The 16,414-nt window shown below is 42.0% G+C and overlaps 1 protein-coding gene across 1 annotated transcript in view; it reads left to right on the top strand.

Moving 5' to 3' along the window:
- Mosmo (modulator of smoothened) overlaps window positions 1-15,050 on the top strand; it is a 56,936-nt gene extending 41,886 nt beyond the window's left edge. The window contains exons 2-3 of the mRNA XM_059267668.1: window positions 5,640-5,852; window positions 11,265-15,050. Of these exons, the coding sequence (XP_059123651.1) occupies window positions 5,640-5,852; window positions 11,265-11,449 (398 nt within the window). The 3' untranslated portion in view covers window positions 11,450-15,050. The remainder of the gene's footprint in view (window positions 1-5,639; window positions 5,853-11,264) is intronic.
- Window positions 15,051-16,414: the final 1,364 nt, after the last annotated feature.

Genomic DNA, 16,414 nt, shown 5'->3' with positions numbered 1-16,414 from the left:
CTTTGTACAAGCAGTGCTCTCTTAAAGGAAAGGCTTCCATCTGTTTATACTTTGATACCTTGGCCCTGTGGTGGGTGTGCTTACTAGTTCCTGGGATATCATCAAGATATTTCTTCCAGAACCATAGCTAGTGGTCATTTTCATCTGCTACTTCTGTGTTCACACTAGGACACAGATGTTTATAAAAAGTGAACTGACCAAAAAGCAAATAGGTCAAAGAGACAATTTTAATGAGCCACGTATTAGGATGTGTGAAACCTTGAGTAACAGGAGGGTGAGGCTAAGCGCTGCGTCCACGTCGGTGTCAGTGGCCAGGCCCGTGAGCTGTCTGACATGGGTACTTGGAACTGAACTCTTGCTGGCGGGTGTTAGAGCTTCTGCGCCTGTGCTGCTGCTGTTCAACACAGGAGCTGTCAGGACAGAGTGGGGAAGAAGACACCCAGAGGAAATAGGGAAGTAACAGCTGGGAGGAAAGTTCAGGGCTTGGAGACCAGAAGCACCAGTGACAGGAGGGCGCACTGTGTGTGCATCCCTAGCTGCCTTAGCCACGCCTCTCCCCCCCCAACCGCCTGTCCAAACTTGCCCTGAGTTGTGTTAAATTTCCTCATCCAAGCTGTCTATAAAATGAGAAGCTCCACCCTTTCAGTTAAAATTGGAGTGGTGTCACTTCCTTAAACACCACTGCTGTTGGAAGAGCACAAATTGAACCTTCATCAGTCATTAAGACATTTGTGGTGAAGCATTTGTTTCGTGTGTGTAACCAATAAACAGCTTGCCAAGAATATGCTTTCTGATAGAAAGCCAGGAATCCACATTGATGGCAGGGATCAGATCCAGATTGGTGGGCACGTCACATGATTTGCCTGTGACAGGCTCTGGTGGGCGTGTGCAGTTTCACAGCTCTGGGTTACAGATTTTCTGTGGCAGTGCCTTTAACCCAGTGATGACATACCTCCTGATCATCTTCAGTGTGGGAGCAGACGTGCCCAGACTGGCTGTGCTCAGTCATTTCAGAGAGTTTGTCCAGAGGATGAGCTTCAAAAGCCAATTTTAGTTAAGGCCCCACACTCACCAGGGCGGGCAGGACTCCTGTGACTTTCCGTGTGCATGGTACACAGGTGTGAGCGATCCTGTGAGGCTTGTCGAAGGCTATAGCCTCTAGTTTGATTTCCTTTTTTCTATTGTATATAAATCTTTTATTTGGATGGATTGGTTACCTAGGCAACAGCCTCAGGGTAAAGATAGATTGGCTGCTTGGGGAATGCAGTCACAGGCCCTTTCAAAAGGCAAAAACCTGTTGTGTAAAACAAAAGTTAGTGAATGGTTGGACTTTTGCTTAACCTGGTGTGCCACAAGAAGCCACACTGAACAAGTTTTTCAAGAGAACCTTTAGAATGCAGTGTGGTTCTAATTGTAGCTTGTTTTTAATTCATTTGATTCCCGCTGCTGTGTACCTACTGCTACAGGCCATTTGATGGTTTTCCAATGATATCGTTTTTTTTCTCTATCATTTCTATTTCTATAAAACAGAATGATGGCATTTTGTTTGTTTGTTCGTGGCGTTTTTGTTTTGTTTTGTTTTGTTTGTTTGGTTTTTTTGGTTTTTCGAGACAGTGTTTCTCTATGTAGCCCTGGCTATCCTGGAACTTACTTTGCAGACTAGGCTGGCCTCTAGATCTGCCTGCCTCTGCCTCCTGAATCCTAGGATTGAAGGCATGCACCACCATGCCCAGCTGCGTTCTGTTCTTTTTTTAATCCCCACTTCTGAGGTTAGAGGATCCCTGGGTTCAGTGTCCAGGACCACTACTACCCTCCAATCTACTTTCGAACATCAGCTGTGTGACTGTGATGCAGACAAAGTGTGTTAGAGAATCTAGAGGCAGTCAAAGATGGGCCAGAGATAATTCATTGAAGTAAAGATGAAATTTAAAGGCTTGTTCAGAGTGTGGGCACTAACCAAATCTAAATCCCTAGCAGTTAACTATGCACACTCTCCCAGTTAGCCTATAGACTACGTATGACTACATCATAAATGTTATTGAATTATGGTCTTACTCCAGAGAGCAAAGTATAACAACACTGACTGACCACTGTTGACACTAACCCTTCTCTATTTGAGGAAAATTTGTTTTCACTGGAAGCACAAGAGTATTGTTTTGGGAATCTCGCTGTTCTAACAGCCAAGCATTTGGGAGCCTTGCAGATTCTCTGTGGGATGTTAGAGATTGAACCTGGGGCCTCATGCATTTGAGCACACACCACTGACCACAAACCCAGCACACAGAACTAGAACTGTATTTGGGTATTAGTGTTCTTTTATGCAGTATACCCTCTGATTGCCAATTCAAATTAGCTGGCCTTTCTTGCAGACAGCTACAGAGCAGCTACGGGGCAAAGTGAGCAACATTATTGTAAACACTTTCTCGCTTTGCCTGTCTGCCTCCCTTCAGAGGTGCTGAGTATTCAGTCTTGCTTTGTTGTGCTAAGGAATTGTAGAAAAACAGGAGCAGAGCCTCGCTACAGCTCAACATCTGCCCAACATCTGCCGGGTTTTCCCCAGCTTGCTCGGAGCTGTCAATCTCAGTTCTTGCTTGTTCTGTTCGTATTTGCTGCTGTGGACAGGAGAGGTGACAAGAAGAAGTGTCACTCAGAAAGCCTGGCAGTCAGCAGGCACAGTGGGCACCCTCACCTGTCCTTAACCCGAGCTAGAGGGGAGCACGGTGGTCCTCAGAAGAGTCTCAAGGAGAGAGCTTTCAATCTATGCACTGCACAGGATTTTAATATTTGGAGGCACAAGATAATCCTCAGTGCCGGTCTTGTTAGTGGGTGTGGAGAGTTGCCAGTCAGGCTTCTTTTGTGGAATGTGGAATTGTGAAGACCATTGCCTCCATAATAGACATGCACAGTGTTGCATTTTGTGCAAGTATCTTTCATCATTACTGTTCGGCTTTTAGAAATGGAACTACCACTACAAGAGAGTAGTTTGTTAGAAGTCTTTTTGCTGAATGAGCAGGAGTGGCTTCCTGTTAGGAGTTTGTGGGCACATCTGTGAATGCCTTCTTTATTTCCAGAGTTACACTATAGTGCTTTATTGTAGTGAGGCTCTGCCCCACCTCAACTTATCATTCAAAGTCAACTTTGACTGTCTAGGAAGTCATGTAACCCCTGGTGCCTACTCTTTGTAAGTCTCTGGGTTCCACGCAGCAGCTGGGGCCTGTGGATGGCAGTCCTGTAAAGGTTTGCTCACTTTGGTCTCCGTGCTGCTGTGACAGTCCCCATGTTGTTCCCGTGTTGCTTGCGCCTGTGCAGGATTTGTCAGATGGACCTAATTATTTGATTGAAAAGAAAAGGTGCAGCTTGTTTATCTTCGCAGAGTTCTGGCCAGGTAGAATTAGCATTGGAGAAGAGGGGAGACCATAACTTTTTTTTAAAATTTATTTATTTTCTGTATATGAGTGCTCGGTCTGCATTATACCAGAAGAGGGCGTCAGATCCCACTATAGATGGTTGTGAGCCACCATGTGATTGCTGGGAATTGAACTCAGGACCTCTGAAAGAGCAGCCAGTGCTCTTGACCACTGAACCATCTCTCCAGCCCCATAACTCACTTTTGAGAGAACTTTTTCATCACCCTTTTTTTTCTAAATCTTTTTTAGTATTTTGTTTTGTTTTGATCATGTGCATGGTGTGGGAAAGGTGCATATGAGTTTGCTAGGTTGTTTGTTTGTTTGTTTGTTTGTTTGTTTTTTAGACAGGATCTCTCACTGAGGCAGTCACAGATTCAGCTAGGCTGTGGCCAGCATGACACCAGAATCCTCTGGTCTCCACCTTCCAACACTAGGGCTGCAGACTGGTATTGTTTTGTCCCTAGTGGGATCTAGGGAGCCAAACCAGCTCCCAGGCTTGTTCAGCAATTACCTCACCCAGTGAGCCCTCTCCCAAGACCGACTTTACTTTTTAAGATCTTTTTTTTTTTTTTTTTTTTTTTTAAAGTTTAGATGTCTGTGTGTGTGTCTTTGTAGAAGTGAGTGCAGTTATCCACAGAGGTCAGAAGAGGGCTTCAGATCCTGAAGCTGGAGTTCCAGGCAGTTGTGAGTGAGGCACACTACAGTGGGTGCTGGGAACTCAATCGACTTGGGTTCTCTGCAAGAGCAGTATGTGCTCTTGACAGCTGAGCCGTCTTCCAGCCATGTTTCTCTTTTTATCACATGCTTTATTCCTAAAACTGGATTGATGCAAAGATGCAAGTTATACAAAGCACTCCTTCCTAAGAAGCCCACCTACCCACACACTCTGTACAGACAGATCCAGCCCCGGTTCCTTGAGAAGGCCCTGGTCCTGGCAAGTGCCATGATTCTGAGGGAGTATCACTGTGGACTAGGGGGAGGGGACTATTCATATTGGAAACAAAAGGCTAGCTAAGAAAGATACCCCTTCCCCCAAAAGAGGCAGGAATCTGCTGTCTTCAGCGGCTTTTCAGGTTTACGCTTACAGTTTGGTAGCTGCTCCCTATTTGCAGTCATTCTTGCTGAGGGGATAGCTTTAATTTGGAAGTAAATTTTAATTCTTTGTGTGGAAAAAGAGAAAATAGTCTTTTACCTTCCTAATCTGGGTTTCTCTAAAATAAATGCCCTCCAAATGGCACTTGGTACTTCACAGAAGTCAGTTCACTTATCTGAATGGGAGGGAATGGTAAGAGGGCTCAGGGTTAAAGCTTTTGCACTCAGGCTCAACCACAGAGTGTGATCCCCGGGACCTGGGTAAATAGAAAGGAGAGCCAGCTCCACAAGCTGCCCTCAGCCTCCCTGCCCTGTGTGTGCACGCACACACACACACATCACTTTCTCTTTCACACTGCTCTACAGGTTAATATCATAGTAATAATAAAGGTGTTTTAAATTAAGGATAGCAGGGGTACTTTACGGCTTGCCTTTATAACTTTTGTTTTCCTGTTCATACATGCCAGTAGGGGTGCGGCAGTGTTAACTCTTGTATAATAATAATGGTGAGCCAGACCTTTTACTTTTGATAACGTTCACCTCAGTGTTTAATGCATTATTTCCTGTTAGGTATTATCATTAGGTGTATGTCAAATCTGTGTCTAATTTCCTATACATACATCTTCCTCAGCCAAAATAAAGTACTATACAGTGAGTCTTGAATCCAGAAGGAGAAAAACCCAGCTCTTGCTGCCAGTGTGCAAGCTCAAGAAGGGAAGGAGCCTCAGCCAGCAACTTGGCTGATGTTTCCCTGGAGCCCAGATCAGTGCCTGACACTTGTACTTTGAAAAAGACATTTAGAAGGCAGACTCCTGATGGTGTCCAGTTAACCTGGACTATGGTCTGGTCACTGTGGAAAAACTGTCGTGACAGAAGAAATGTATTTGTTCAATAAATGACGGAATTCACTGTCTTTTATGGTTCTGGAGGCTTGTTCTTGTTGCTTATGTTCATTTTCTACATTAATCCAGGCATTGTCACATTATAAACAGCACCAGACTGCTGAAGAGAACTCCCGAATTAAATGATTGAATTATCCCCACGATACCAACAGGATTTAAGTATGAAAGAGGTCTCGTGGGGAATAGTCCCTGGGTGTGCCAGACTTACTAAAGTATCCCCACCTTTGCATCTTCCCAGGAGCACTCACTGTGGGCCTAGTGCGGCAGTGTCAAACAATCCATGGACGAGACCGGACCTGCATCCCTCCCCGGCTACCCCCAGAGTGGGTCACCACCCTGTTTTTTATCATCATGGGAATCATTTCCTTGACTGTCACATGTGGTTTGCTGGTGGCTTCCCACTGGCGAAGAGAAGCTACAAAGTATGCTCGATGGATAGCCTTCACTGGAAGTAAGTAGCCCGCGCTCACTAAGTTGGTCTAGAAGGCACGCAGTGGCGTTTGTACGAAGATTATCAAGATCAGTCCTAAGGATCGGTAAATCTTCCCCGGAGCACCACTCACGTGGCCATGAGATAGACCGCACAGCCCCACAGCTCTTCAGCGGTTCCACTGCAGGACCAGGACACCCACAGCTGTCACTGCTTTGTCTGAATGCTCTTTTAATGAGGCTTATTTTCTTTTACTCTCTGTAACATAAGTGTTTCAGGTTTATGATTCGGAGCTACCACTAATCCAAGTGGTTCCCACTTCTTGAAGGTACTGGTATTCTCTATCAAAATAAAGATAAATCTAGGAAAATATATAACTTAGATGAAGGCTTTTTAATATTATTGATTTTTGTTTCTGCTGGGTTGAAAGACCATTGAAAAATCCAGCACATTTAGTTTTTTAGTAATTGTTTGTCAAAGTTTCTTATTCTTACTCCCAGTGGTGCATGGATTTACATATTACATATAATATTCACTTGTAATTTGCAAAATTGGTTTAATTGCTGAACACTTTAGAAACTTATCCCAAGTCTAAGGAAAACAAATACACACACTCACAAGAACATCTCTGTAATTCTGCTTTCTTTGTTTCTAAAATAGTTTTTTCACTATAGGGTTCATTTGGCAATCTTTGGAAACATTTTCTGTCATCACGACTAGGAAGATGCTGCCAGTAGCTAGTGGGCAGAGGTCAGGTGTGCTGCTAACATCCCCACAGCCTGGGCACAGTAGCAGAGGTCAGGCATGCTGCTAACATCCCCACAGCCTGGGCACAGTAGCAGAGGTCAGGCGTGCTGCTGACATCCCCACAGCCTGGGGCACAGTAGCAGAGGTCAGGCGTGCTGCTGACATCCCCACAGCCTGGGCACAGTAGCAGAGGTCAGGCGTGCTGCTGACATCCCCACAGCCTGGGGCACAGTAGCAGAGGTCAGGCGTGCTGCTGACATCCCCACAGCCTGGGCACAGTAGCAGAGGTCAGGTGTGCTGCTGACATCCCCACAGCCTGGGCACAGTAGCAGAGGTCAGGTGTGCTGCTGACATCCCCACAGCCTGGGCACAGTAGCTGTGGCCACTGTCTGCAGTCGTGGCATGAGGACGTGTGTGCAGAGCGCTGAGGTCTCTCTCCAGTGCAGTGTCTTAGACTCATCTCAGGTCGCACACGTTTCCAAAGATAGTTTTAACACAGCTCACTGCCCCTTAATGTTTTTATTTATAACTATTATAACCAGAGTAAAGGATAACCTCAAGTACTCCTATTAACATTAAAACCCAGTTTATCTCAGCTAGACATGTAGCTGAGTTAGAGCACTGCCTGGTGGTATGTGAGGCCTTGGGTCAGCTCACTGCTCCTTAATGTTTTTATTTATAACTATTATAACCAGAGTAAAGGATAACCTCAAATGTTCCTGTTAACATTAAAACTCAGTTTATCTCAGCTAGACATGTAGCTGAGTTAGAGCACTGCCTGGTTACGGTATGTGAGGCCTTGGGTGCTGTCCCTACCACCAGAGGACAGTGGAAACAAAACTCAGTATGTCTTCAGAGGCTGAGGGTCATGCTCTTCCTCCAGCTTTCAGTGGAACTTTGCTTCCGACTTTAGTTTTGTCTACATATCTCCTTGAACAGTAAAATCTAGATCAAGTTGCCTTTGAGGTAAACAACTCCTCCTCACCCTTATTAAACAATGAGAAACGAACTGATGACATGTTTCTTGTTAGAGACCTGAGACAGCTCTTTTCCAGAGAGTGAGGGCCAGAGGCAATTATAGAGACAAGGCTGCTAACTGAAAGCGTGTTGATGAGAAATTTAAATAAAGAGATTCTAATTTTGTATCTTCTACTCACAGACACAGTCATTTATCCAGGTATGATTCACTCACTAATGAGTAAAATAATATGAAGGACCAAAAACTTAAACTGCAATGTAGCAAACTTAGATTAGGCAAAGACAGCAGTAACCTACAGAGACAGGTAAGGAACTAGGGTTTATCTTTGTTTTCCATTCCCCTTCAACAAAAATGTCTTTATGTGTAGGTGACTCCAAAACACAATGTATGTTTCCTTTATATTTGAAATTGTATGTGCATGAGAGTGATTCAAGTTTATGGGTGGGTAACCAAGTGAAGTCTCATTCATTACTGTCACCAGCCCTCAGAACCTCTTTGTTGGATGCCCTTACTATTTTTGGAAGTTTGTAAAGGGTAGTGTTATATACATAGAAACCCATATCTACTCTAAAAAAATACATACTTATATAAAAATGTCTCTATTCTGTACCTCTGTTCTTTAACTTAAAATGGCTGGGAGTAAATTTATTTAAGTTGACATTTAGTGTGTGCTTGCTGGCTGGAGAGCAGTTCAGGGGGAAATTGAGCTCCCCCTAGTGGTTCAGCTCTGAAGATATATTTGAGCCCTGCTATATATAGAGTTTTCGTTTTGTTTTGATTTTGATTTTTTGAGACAGGGTTTCTCTGTGTAGTCCTGGCTGTCTTAGAACTCACTCTGTAAACCAAGCTGGCCTCAAACTCACAGAGATCCACCTGCTTCTGCCTCTGTCTCTGCTGGGATTAAAGGCGTGCGCCATCACTGCCCAGGCATATATAGTTCTTTTATTAGTTAGGTAGTAGTTTTTGTAATGTGAGAGTAGCTTTCTAATGGCAGAGACCTCTGTCAGGAGAGCCCCATATGATGGGCCTTGCCTGTAGGGACAAGAAAAAGACCCTATTCTTTTATCACTCTGTGTGTGTGTATACATACCCACAAGTGAGTGTGTGCTCATGTGGAGGCCAAAGGTTGATATCAGATGTCTTCCCTGTCACTCTCCACCTTAGTTTTTGAGACAAGGCCTCTCACTAAACTTGGTCCTTACCATTTGGCTATACTGGACTGCCAGCCAGCCCTGGAGATCTGTCTGTCTCTACCAACCGCCTGCCACACCAAGCTTTTTGTGTGGTGCTGGGAATCTGAACTCACACCTCTCACTTGCACAGCTGGAACTTGACCTACTGAGCCCTGTCCACAGTCCCCTTTTCACTATTCTTGATGTACAGCCTCGTGCACAGGTACCTAGAAAGAAATCTGTTCCGTGGAGGAGGTGATGCTGTCTTTACAAGCTTACTTAGGACCAGAGCTTGATTTTCACATGGGATAGCTGTTGTAAACACTAATGATGATTTAAGATCTGAAATGACTTCACAGTTCTCAGTAGCTTAAAATAAAAACTCCTCCATCTACATAAATCTGGACCCTAGACAGTATGGAGAACCAGACTCCTAGGCCTTAAAATCAAAATTGGATAGGAAGTTGTTGCTTTCTCAAATTTTGTTGAGCTTTTCCTAACCAGTTTGGAAAAATACTCTTCAGAATATTAATTATAATTGTAGCTACTAAATGAGTAGTATTTATTGTCCATTATAAAGGACAGATTTTTTTTTAGTAGAGAAAATTTGCACATTAACATAAACTAATGTTTATGTACTTCTGAATTATTTTACTATTTCCTAAGTTATTCAATATCAGAGAAAAAAAATGTTTTAAGAATAATCTTGCCCCCAATGGACAAATCTGTGTGTGTGTGTGTGTGTGTGTGTGTGTGTGTGTGTGTTCACACACAGTGTGTTGACATGGGCCTCGTGTGTAGCCCAGGCTAGCCCGCTGTTTGAGGTGGTCTTGCCTGCACCCCCAAGGGCAGCAGTTGGTTCACACCCTGTGCTCAAGCCCATGGCTCTTCTTAGTCCTGTTAGACTACTTGCATTTTACTCCCCCACACTGATAAGTCGATGTTTACAGAACATCTAAAATTGTTTTCTGGTTACTAGTCAAAAAGGCCAAAACCCTAATGAAATCTGATACCTAAAGTTTTCACTTGTGTCACAGAGAATTCAAATTTGCTTGTATGATATTGTACAGTCATTTGTCCAAAGTGAACTGGGTTTTCTGTCTATATAGTATAGAATAATCTACCAGACTGATACAGAGCACCAAAGAATACTGGTATGTTTCTTAAGTGATACATTACTTAAGCAAATGTTACCATTTAATGTATTGTTGGTAATCCATCCAGGAAATTATTGCATTAAGTTCTTCTGATTGATTGACCCACCTAGAAAATTTTAGAGCTATTGGCAACTGATATATTTATATGGGGCTCTCTTGATATTCCTGGGGATATATTTGTCTTGGAAAAGGTTTCTCATTTTGTTAATTACAGAAAGTTTCAGTTCTTCATACACAGTAGCTAGTTCATCTGTGTTCACAGAGAGCCTTCTATCCCAAGAAATGCAAGGAACCATGAACACTTGACTACTACCTTTGAGAAACAAAAATAATTTCTCAGAAAGGCTAGCCTCTTTGTGGGTAATTTATGTTTACTGGGAAAAGCATTTCTTTGGTAGCACAGGGAATACACTATTTGGTAAAAGATTAGACAGGTATTACTTCTGCCCAGGCACTGAGTTTTCTGGTAATCTTTCTAGAAACATTTTAGTGAAAAATATATTTTATTGTGCTTATATATAAAACCCAAAGGAGGCTTCTCACCCTTCTTCACTTTGTTATATGTATGTTCAGAAACCTGATAGAGACATTACTGTTCTGGAACATTATCCATGAGAGAACCACTGTGACAGTTTGCTAACCATCCCAGAGATCTGATGATCTTTCTCCAGGTAGTTGAAACTCAGAGGAAGAAAAGTAGGACTTAGGTTTATGCACCTTTTTCCTAGGTCCCTCTACTACTATGAGGAGGAGGCCTGGCAGTCACAGCTGGGATGTAATAGTGACAGTCTACTTAACACTTCCGTCAGCCTGACACTTTGCTAGGACTTGACATATTCCATTTATCATGGTAGTAATTCTCCTAGTTTAAGGAAGGAAACAGGCCAGCTAATAAATATTAGGGCCAAAACATCACCCCTAACTCTGCCCTTAATTACTAAATAGTTAAGACAGACAGATGGGGCCAGAACTTCATCCCTAACTCTGCCCTTAATTACTAAATAATTAAGACAGACAGATGGGGCCAGAATTTCTCCCCTAACTCTGCCCTTAATTACTAAGTGGTTTAGACAGACAGACACACACGCATGCATGTACACACGCACAAATGCTCATAATTCAAAATCATCTAAAGACTTGTATAAAGAACTGTAGTCCAGCTTTCACTGTGTATGGTTTGTTAGGCTTCAGGGAATCGTGTGACCTGTAGTGTATGCAAGTCTTTTGACAAGGGGTCCATGTTTTCACAGGTTTGACCTTGTTATCCACAGACCCTTATATAAATTGCTTTGTACCAAATTTTCATTGTTGTTTTGGTTTTGGTTTTTTTCCATCACCAAAGCATGTTACTAATGTTGTGTTTTGGTTTGTTTTACAGTGATCCTTTTCTGTATGGCTGCCCTAATATTTCCAATAGGATTTTACATCAATGAAGTCGGAGGTCAACCTTATAAATTACCCAACAACACAGTAGTTGGGTCGTCATATGTACTTTTTGTCTTATCGATTTTCTTCACAATAGTAGGACTTCTCTTTGCTGGCAAAGTCTGTTTACCAGGCTGACGAATGTCTAAATGGCTTAACTCGCTTTTATTTTTTTATTTTTTATTTTTTGTTTTTTATTTCTAGAGGTTGGGAGGACAAAGAGAAGGCGTCTGAGCAGTCTTCTCATAGGAAGATGCTTAGATGAACCTGATGCTGAAAAGGAAAAAAATGCTTTGATTTGTTCTCACTATGCACTTTGGATTTTAAAAAAAGAATGAGAGCCTTTTCCATAACCAAATACAATATTGACTAAATCTCCTGAGCATATTCAGGCAGTCAGTCTGCACTGTGATAGCAACCTAGTGAAGGAGAGTGCTTTATACCGAAAGCATGTGGCCCCTTGTGACTCTGTTGATCTGTTTTAATGTCTAATGATTCATTTTGGGGGGGGGTCTAGTATTTATGAATCATGATGGACCAGAGGGGTGCAGGAGGTTCGTGTGGGGCTGGCCTCACCTCCTAAGACATTAGTGTTCTCAACTTCTTGTTGTGTTATGAGCCTTTGGCACCATAATGGATTGCCGTTGCATTACTGCACCGAGAAGCCAATAGATCAAAACGTGTTTGCTAAAATGTATGTAAAAATTCTAAAACTCCCTAATCTCTGTGTACAAAAGAAAACACTAAGAAACAAGTTCGGGTGGGTGGGGGAAATCTTCCTTATATTTATATAAATATATATATAATATATATATTTTGCTGATGCAGTATACAGTGTGTATATGTGTGTGTGTGTGTATGTGTGTGTACATTTATATATGCACACATGCAAACAGTTCCTGGAAGAGAACTCTGAATGCTTGCTAGCAAAACACTGTGGTGTGCAACCTAGAACTCAATAGAAAAAAGCCATTTATCTGAAGGCTGCATAGTGGAGAGAGTCTTCAGTTTACCTCATTCTTTGTAGTAGCCCTTGATTTTGACAGGTCTCTGTAATAGGTACAAATAACTCCATACCTTTCTAGGTGCAATTTTAAGTTAAGCTAAAGATTTCTTTCTAGGTTTAATTTATTTGTATATGATAGTAAAGGTAAGGTCATGTTAAACCTTATAGGTTGGGGAATCTGACACTGTTGAAATGATTGACAACTGTCATCTGTTGTATTATAGAGAATTGTTTTTTCCACTGGCTCAGTCTTCTACATTAATAATGCATTGTATATGTTCAAGCACACAACTTCACATAAACACAAGTTCACTAGCAAATATCTGGCCATTTTGGGCTATTTACAACACTAATTCTACTCTACCATAAAAATTGCATTTTATCTGTAAGCATTATTAATACATCTTTACCAAACACTTGAGCAATACGATATTTCCTTTTTATGCTTTACACCTTTGTTTGCTTGAAAAGCTAACATCCTTGCATTTGTTTAGAAGGCTGCATTAAACCCACAGCCTTAAGTGTTTTTCTAGAAGCCGCAGTGCAGCTGACCCTGAGCTCATAAGTACTTTAAAACCCAGTCCCTTCTTCTCCACATTTCCATGTCTGTGTCAACACCTAGATTTTTTCCTGGTGAACATTATATAATCCCATTTGAAGTTCCTCACAAGGGTGTTCCAAGGCAGTGGAGCTGAGTTTGTCCTCTCTATAGTGAAGACAATCTAGATGTCCCTGTTGGTGAGCAGAATAGAGTTCCATGCAGCCCGGGCTTCATACAAGCAGGAATAATTTTGAAGATGCTTGATTATTCCACACAGAATTCTTCCTCAGAGGTAGAGTTGCCTCCTCAGAGACATTTTAGAATCTCGGAGGGCTTCATTTACTTCCCACCAGCTTGTTGGTTATTCACCTGTCTCACAGTGTTAAATTGTGGATGAAAAGCCAGTGTTCGGGCTCACACAGGAACCCTGGAGGAGACCTTCTGTTTGAGAAACCTGTAGTAAATCGGAGAAAGGACATTTTTCCACCAAGTATTATATCCAGTCAGTTCTAAGGCCACCACTAGACATGTTCTGTGGACATCGGGATTGAGCTCTGACTGTTCCTCAGTCAAATGGGTCATGTTGAAGGAAAGTTTTGTTAGTTGGCATTATACCACTGATATGAAGTATTAGCAAAGTATAGTTCAAATTCACAGACATGACCAAGAGCTTTTCTCTTTCAAAGGATGGATATTATTGTAAATAGTTTCTCAAGATCTTTTGAACTGGATCATGAGCATGGGGAGAGAAAGTTTCTCAGCTGCTATGAATCCCCTGTTTACTTCTCTCACTTGAGTGGTAGTGCGTAAAAGATTACAGCAGTCTAGGCTTTATTTGTATCTATTACCCAAACCAGTACATTGTCTCTAATTTCCTCATTGTCTTGGAGGAGCAGTGCATGAAGAGCGGATGGGGGGAAGTCCCTCCAGCCACTCAGCCTCTCTACCCCAGGATTAAGAGCATCCCATCCAGTAGTGTGTGGAGTCCCGTCTTCGTAAACTCTCCCAGACCAAATGTTGTTGGAGTGGACTCATCCGTATTATCTGTCCTGTAAGTGGAAGGACACCCAGCTGCCAGCAGCTGCTTTTAAAAGGTCACTATGAGTACTACATAGCACAGTATTAATTTATAGCAGGAATCATATCTTGTAAAATGTATATAAAACACTTTTATGGTGCAATCATTTGTCAAATTTTTGTCTGTTACATTGTTCTTAGAGTGTACATTCTTCTCATGCCTAAGAATATCACTGTAAAATCTGCTGAAAACTATTTTTAGGTTTTATTTGCACAAGACTGAATTAGTTTGAGTTTTGGGGAAGCTCCTATTGAACAAGCCTAAACATCTGTAAAGATAAAAATCTTCAATTCATTAAAAGCCAACATTTCAGTACAATGCTTTCCAAAGGTAACCCATGTTCTGTGTTGTTGGTGTGTGGCTGTGATGTTTCTGACTCTCCCATCTCTCACAAACCTGTGTTCTGTTCCATCTGTTTTGTTTTTAAAGGATGCCTTTTTTTTCCCCCTTTGCAATGTTCTAGATGACCAAAACACATTGGTTTTTACCCTTTTGCCTAAAGCTTTGATTTCTCTGTGTGGTGTTCTGTGAGTTCACTGTTTAATCTCTTCAGTGAAGTAGCATATAGTCCTGGTGACAGGCAATCTATTGATTTAGAGGAGAGGTCCTGAACAAAGTGTGGAAAACTAACTTTGGATCTATTCTTAGCTATGAGTTTGCATCATGGGCTTCGTTAGAAGAACATGTTGCATTTAATTTTGTCTTTATTAAAAGACTACTAGTCACCAGTTACTCTGGTTATAGTAACTGCTATATCAACCCACTTTGATCTTCTTTTAAAAATTAAATTTTCACTCACAAGTCAAAACAGTAAGCTGTCTTTCAGAAAATTTTTGAAGGATAAAATTATATGAAGGAAAAAGATGGTCTGTGTAGAATTACCTACACGGAGATTTTAGTTGTATTGCCTTGAGAGGTTTTAGTTTGTGGTCAAGGTCTGTATATTATCCCAACTTTATTAAGAATTGTTTTCTAATTGGTTATAACATTTTTCAATTAATAGTTTCAAAACAAATTGTTAATACGACTGTATAAAGTGAACATAATTTTCTTCACTTGTATTTTTGTTATTGAGCAAGTTTATCAAAATAAATTGTCTACTAAAGAAACTAAAGAGGTTTCTATTACTTTTAATAAGCTTTTATTTTAAATGTTTATTTCTAGGGATGTAGCTCTCCCAGGCCATGAGTTCAATCCCCAGCACTGAATAAACCAGGTATTGTGGTACTTGCCTGTAATTCTAGTGCTCAAGAAGTAGAGCCAGGAGGACCACAAGTTCAAGGTCATCCTCAACTACATGGGAAGTTTGAGGCCAGCCTGTCTCAACACAAGCAAACCAGTCTTGTAGCGCTTTCACACGTTCACACAGAGACCTTGCCTCTTGGTTGATTTTGTTGTTAGCATTGTATGTGAGGGAGTCCCCTCTCTTCCATTTCCACTCTTAACTCACCTTTAGTCAAGAATAGTTGTGATTTGAATGAGAATGTCCCCCATAGCCTCGGATGTTGTTGGAATGCTTAGTCCCCAGTTGATAGCTGTTTGGGAAGTTGAAGAAGAGGTGTGGCCTCATGGAGGAAGTTTGTCGCTCTGGGATAGGCTTTGACATTTCAAAGCCGCATGCCATTCCCAGTTCTCTGCTCCACGGTTGCAGTTGAGGTGAGCCTTCAGCTCCTGCAGCTGCCATGCCTGCTGCTTACTGCCACACTTGCCCGCCAGCACTGACTCTTACCCCTCGGAAACCATAAGCCAAACAAACCCTTCCTTCTGCAAGTTGCTTTAGTCATTATGTTTTATCAGAGCAACAGAAAATAACAGTACAGTTATTAATACTCCAAGACATTGGCCAGTTTTCTACTAAAATACATAATGTGCCCCTTTCTGTGGCACTTCTTCACATTGCTTAAATATTTAGTATTAGTTGTATAAGACTGATTTTTTGGCCCATTAAAGCAACTCTGTCCTCTTACATTGCCTTGGGGTTTTTTTTTGTTGTTGTTTGTTTGTTTGTTATTGTTGTTGAAATGCAGTTGAAGAACCAAAGATCTTTTGGGTCATCCATACTTGTCCTGGGGTAAAAGTTACTCTGCACATCTAAAGGTTTGATCTGCTCACCTCCTACATACTTGACTTACGAACGTGGTTAGTGACTAGCAAGATGGACTCACTGGTTGGAAGGCCACCTCAAGCTGGCCGTTCTACCACCACTGCTGGGGCCATCAGCAGCCTCTGTTCCAAGTGCTGTTACAAGGGCAGTTTTCACAAGTCTAAGCTGACATAAAAGGATTTTTTTAACGTGTGTGTGTGTGTGTGTGTGTGTTTAACAAAACAGCCCAAGGGGCTGGAGAGATGGCTCAGTGGTTAAGAGCACTGACTGCTTTTGCAGGGGACCTTTTGGTCCACAGCACCCACATCAGGTAACCACCTGTAACTTCAGCTCCAAATCTGTTGCCCTCTCCTGGCTCTCATGGGCACTGTGCA

The sequence above is a fragment of the Peromyscus eremicus genome, chromosome 1 (assembly GCF_949786415.1).
Source record: "Peromyscus eremicus chromosome 1, PerEre_H2_v1, whole genome shotgun sequence".
Lineage (NCBI taxonomy): Eukaryota > Metazoa > Chordata > Mammalia > Rodentia > Cricetidae > Peromyscus > Peromyscus eremicus.
This window is presented reverse-complemented; position numbering and strand designations above follow the sequence as displayed.